A 4,648-nucleotide genomic window follows, 5' to 3' on the forward strand; every position below is an offset into this window, starting at 1 on the left:
ATGTAAGCTTGCTAATGCATCATTCTGGTTTTTTAATCAGGCAACATACTGTACAAGACATTAACTGACAGTAATAAACTGTTAGGGGATATCCTGCTCTCTCTCTCTCTCTCTTTTCTTTTTTTTTGCAACAAAGGGATCAAATCTATGAGCAAACTAACTCGTAAACGAAACTATTAGATTTTCTAAAATTCACACAAACCTGAAAACGGATGCTGAAGTTTTAAAACATTTTTAATAGAAATAAAATTTTGTATAAAAAAAACTAAACATGCTTCACACACTTCATTAGTTTTCATGAGGTTTTACAAATACATAGCCAGATAGCCAGGCACTGTATCTTTTTGTACATTTTCCCCAATTTTAGGATATGTCAGGACATAAAGCAGACATCATCAATCTATTTAATAACATACATTAACTTGCCATTTAATTTTGGTCAGCACTCACATTTTATTCTGCAACACAAATGGTGTTGAAAGTAATACAGAGGGAGGCATGAAAAGCAGCATTGAATTCACAACACAAATGACCCCACAATGTTTTCCCCAAGACATTAGAGGGCTTTTATACTGCACAAAGCCAACTATTAATCTGTTCAGCAAGCTGGGGGTGATGGATAGAGATATCGTATACTTTTGCAATTAGATTTTCATTTGTTGAAAAGCCTTACAACTTCCTGACACTTCCTCCGTATCATGAAAGTGCCTGAGGAGGACATGTATAGTAAAGTAATGAATTTTCTCAGTGGCTGGTCCATTATGGATATCACCTTCAGGGCATAACGCACGATCCTCTCAAGGGCATACTTCATCTTAATTCCCCTCTTAATGGATCTGTACAGCTAAGCTTTACCCTTACATTACGTGTAACCAAGAGAGTAGCTGGTGGCAGTGATGGGAGGGTCATCCTGGATGACAGCTTCCAGTGAGATCTCCTGGCTAAAATACTCTTTATTTTAACCAGGAGCCACTGTTTCAAAGCACGTACAGGTATGTGGAGTGAAGTGGCAGTCTTGGGCTAGCTGGTAATACAAATCATGGCCTCACTTAAGCACAGATAAACAATCACTCACTAGACCTTCACCATTTGAGAACAGTTTTTAAACGTACAATAGGCTCGGGCCCAAACAATTGTTAACAACGCTGCAACAGAGTTTTTAAACGCATTCCAAAGATATTATTTTTTCATTTTCTATTTATTATTGTTATTTTTTTTTTTTTTAACAACACAACACAGGATGTTGAAACTGGCATGCTCAAAATCAGCAGAGACCATCTTATACGTGTAGTCATTCTTATTAAGTCAGTGGAAACCTGGAAGAGGAAATAAAAATACATGGAGTCTGGTACAGATTTCTAGCGTTGTTGAGATGATCCCCATTTCCTGTCATCTGGCTCATGAGACCGGTACACATTTAGAATTAAAAAAACAAAAAAAAAAAAACACAAACCCTTCTTAGAAATCCATGGACCACGTTTTCATGCCTTTTTGGTGTTGATTAATCCCTTTGTGATGCCTTGAGGATTTTAAGATTAGTTATAGTTTGCAAAACTGGCAGACAACATTAAGAACACCTGATCATATTGTTGACTTTAGTTCAGTTTCAGTCAGTGCTGCTCAGGATGACAGAGAGGTCTTTGAAAGAGGGCATAGCTGAAATGTAAACACTCAAAAGGAAAGCTCCATCCTTCAATCTCCAGGCCTCTGCCATGCAAGTATTTTTCATTTTTCTTTTTTTTTTGTGTTTGTGTGTGTGTATTCTAGTGAGGCAGACAGAAGATGGAACCTTACAATTGTACTGTCATCTGTTCTGGTCCCGTGTTTTGTCCGTTGTGGTTCCTCTTTGTGGTCTCTCCTCGCCATGTCACGTCTTTGGGCAATGCTTCTGTGATCTCCACCCGTACAATGACAAATCCTTCATTTTTTTCTGCCGGCCGTGTGAAATTCCACTGCATGTTTTCTTCTCCATCCGTCAGGGTGGAAATCCTGAATTATTATAAGAACATCTGTCCCTTAGATTGCATGGTTGCTGTAGCTGATGTAGGTTTGCTTTGTTGGGAAACCTGAAAGGGAACAATGAGAGTGGAGATTGAGAGTCAAAAGAAGTTAAGGTGAACTATTATAACCTGTGAAACCAAGGACTAGGGAATGTAAGCATTTTTGTTTGGCTCCGTTTTCCTACCTGGTGTAGTACATGTGAGATGAATACCTGAATAGTTTGTGTTCAGTTGCTGACTAGTTCTCATGCTGCAGTGTAGCATAAAAGCCAATAAGTCTTAAAGAAGCCCTTGCTCTCTAGCCATATTCTCCACTAAATACATATCCTGTATTACCTACAGCAGATGGAGGGTTCAGAAAAGCCCACTGCCCCCCCACCGCCTCCCTTTCCTTCAGCCGTCAGGCCTCAACTTTCCAGTTGTCTCCTCAGACCGTGTTAGCCGATTCGCTGAGGTGGAGCAGATAAATCCTGACATATCACCACCAGATCTCTGCAGTTGTGCGAGCTGGCCCAGACAGGAATTTTTCAATTTCATCAAGCCATATATCCACACCGGTGATGACAATGACAAATGGTGCTTATTCAAATAGCCATGCACTGTGCAGCCCCTGTAAACGGTAACCCCATCAGGATAAATTGCTGCTGGCTATCAATTCTGCGTCTTTGCCTTCTTGCCACTTATTGTAACCAAAGGCCCTATTAACCCTCCACAGAAGCTTAAAGCAAGATAGGAATTAATGTTGCACTGTGTAGCTATTCTGATGGGCCACACAGCAGTGTGCCATTGTTACCACAGTGCATCGTCATACAGTTTGTATTGATTTATGCTTTTGTGTTAACAGTAAATACAATGTCAGCTCTTTTATTTTACTGTGAGAGGTAACATTTCTCACTACTGGTATGAAGACTGAGGAGTAAACACAGCTTTAAAAAAAAATGTGACAATAGACTTGATTTCTTGTTAGTACAGGCCAGACAGAGGGAATGTATCTCTGTTGACAGACATGACCGATTTCAACCTTTCCCTGCCCGAGGCGAGCTGAGGAAGGGATTTTTGGAAGTAACATGACTAATTTCAGCTGACTCAATCACTGAAGTCATTATTTACAACACTTGTATAAATCCAGAGTGTGCCACTGTTACAGTAGCGCCAAGCTTTTTTATTGATATTGAGATGAGGAGGATGTACACGCTCAGAGAGAAGCTCCTGCCTTCAACAAATTATGTTCATTATTGATTTTTTGATTATTATTATTTCAATCAATTGACTAACGTCATGCCAAAACATAGTGAAATACGCCCAAGGTGAGGTTTTTAGTCCAACAAAAAGATATTAAATTTACATTATATATTAAACAGTTAAAGTCCAAAATCTTACATTTGAAAAGCTGGAACAAATTAATGTTTGGCTTCATAAATGACTTAAACCAGTAAATTAAATTCTAAGTATTTATCTTAGTTAGTTTAGTTTTAATTTTTTTTGTAATAATTTCTTCTTTTGTTTTGGAGAAATCATAAAATGTTTTGTGATGTTACAAATTCAAAGCATAGAAATGTTCCCTTTATTTATACTTAACTACAACTAAAGTGTTTAGTTGATTAATTGATTAGCTGATGGACACAAAATTAAAGGGCCACTCTTTTGATAAGTGAGTAATTTTCTTTAGTCTTACTAAATATTGGTTTCAGTTTGTCAAATGTGGGGAGTTTAGTCTCTTTGCAGTATGAAGTGGCCCCTTAGTAGTAGTAATAGTTTTGAAACTTTGTGAAAATACTTTCTTGGGAATAATTTTAGCATAAATTACTTCTCCCAACCAAGAAATAATCTAGCAGTTACCTCCAGGTACAGTAATGTTAGTTTGAGACCCCAGCCTTAGATAAGTGATTGATTATCAAAGTGTTGATTGACTAGTCAATTAATCATCCTAATCCTAATTATTTGAGCACTAGTTTAAACATTGCTGGGGTGTAAATAGTGAGAGTAATAGTCAAAGAAAGAAGGTACATTTTTAGCATGTGAATCAAGTTTCATGTGCAGCCACAGAATTCAACAAAGTAATGATGAAAATCAAATGAAAACTACAAAATAAGGCATGAAACATGGTTTCTGCAGTGTTCAGGAAGTTGAATTTAAAGACCTTTTTAAAACCACATAGCACATAATGTCATACCTATTTCATTATCATACTGATAGGTAGGTATAAAATATAAAATATAATAAAAACCAGCAGTAAATTATTTACCAACTGCAAGATTACATTGATTTACATATACACATTAAACATTTTTGTCAGTCCTTCCTGGTAATAGGCTATAATTAATTAATCATTAAACACGACTTTGACAAGCAGTCAGAAAAGGATGGATTAACCAGTTAAAAATAAGTCATTAATATATTTATATTTATTTACAAAAATAAACTTAATTTAAATCTTTTTAAACACCTGCAGATGACAACCTGACAATCTCAATATTTCCTGAATGTAATATTTGAAGGTTTTACTGATGTAGAGTAGTTGCATTGTTGAATTGCAGAATATGTTGTGTTAACTGTAATCCATTCCTTTATGACTTCACCTCCACACAGACACACAATTCAGAATCCAGTAATAACTTCCTCTTCACTTATAAACAGTATCCCACCCC

At 36.7% G+C, this 4,648-nt stretch overlaps 1 protein-coding gene across 1 annotated transcript in view; it reads right to left on the reverse strand.

Moving 5' to 3' along the window:
• Nucleotides 1-216: 216 nt before the first annotated feature.
• Nucleotides 217-4,648, reverse strand: part of LOC111662365 (metabotropic glutamate receptor 4-like) — a 6,019-nt gene continuing 1,587 nt past the window's right edge. The window contains exon 2 of the mRNA XM_023416214.2: nucleotides 217-2,066. Within this exon, the coding sequence (XP_023271982.1) occupies nucleotides 2,017-2,066 (50 nt within the window). The 3' untranslated portion in view covers nucleotides 217-2,016. The remainder of the gene's footprint in view (nucleotides 2,067-4,648) is intronic.

This window comes from Seriola lalandi, unplaced genomic scaffold (assembly GCF_002814215.2).
Source record: "Seriola lalandi dorsalis isolate HSWRI2012SDOR001 ecotype SW California unplaced genomic scaffold, Sedor1 jcf7180002054561, whole genome shotgun sequence".
Taxonomy (NCBI): Eukaryota; Metazoa; Chordata; class Actinopteri; order Carangiformes; family Carangidae; genus Seriola; species Seriola lalandi.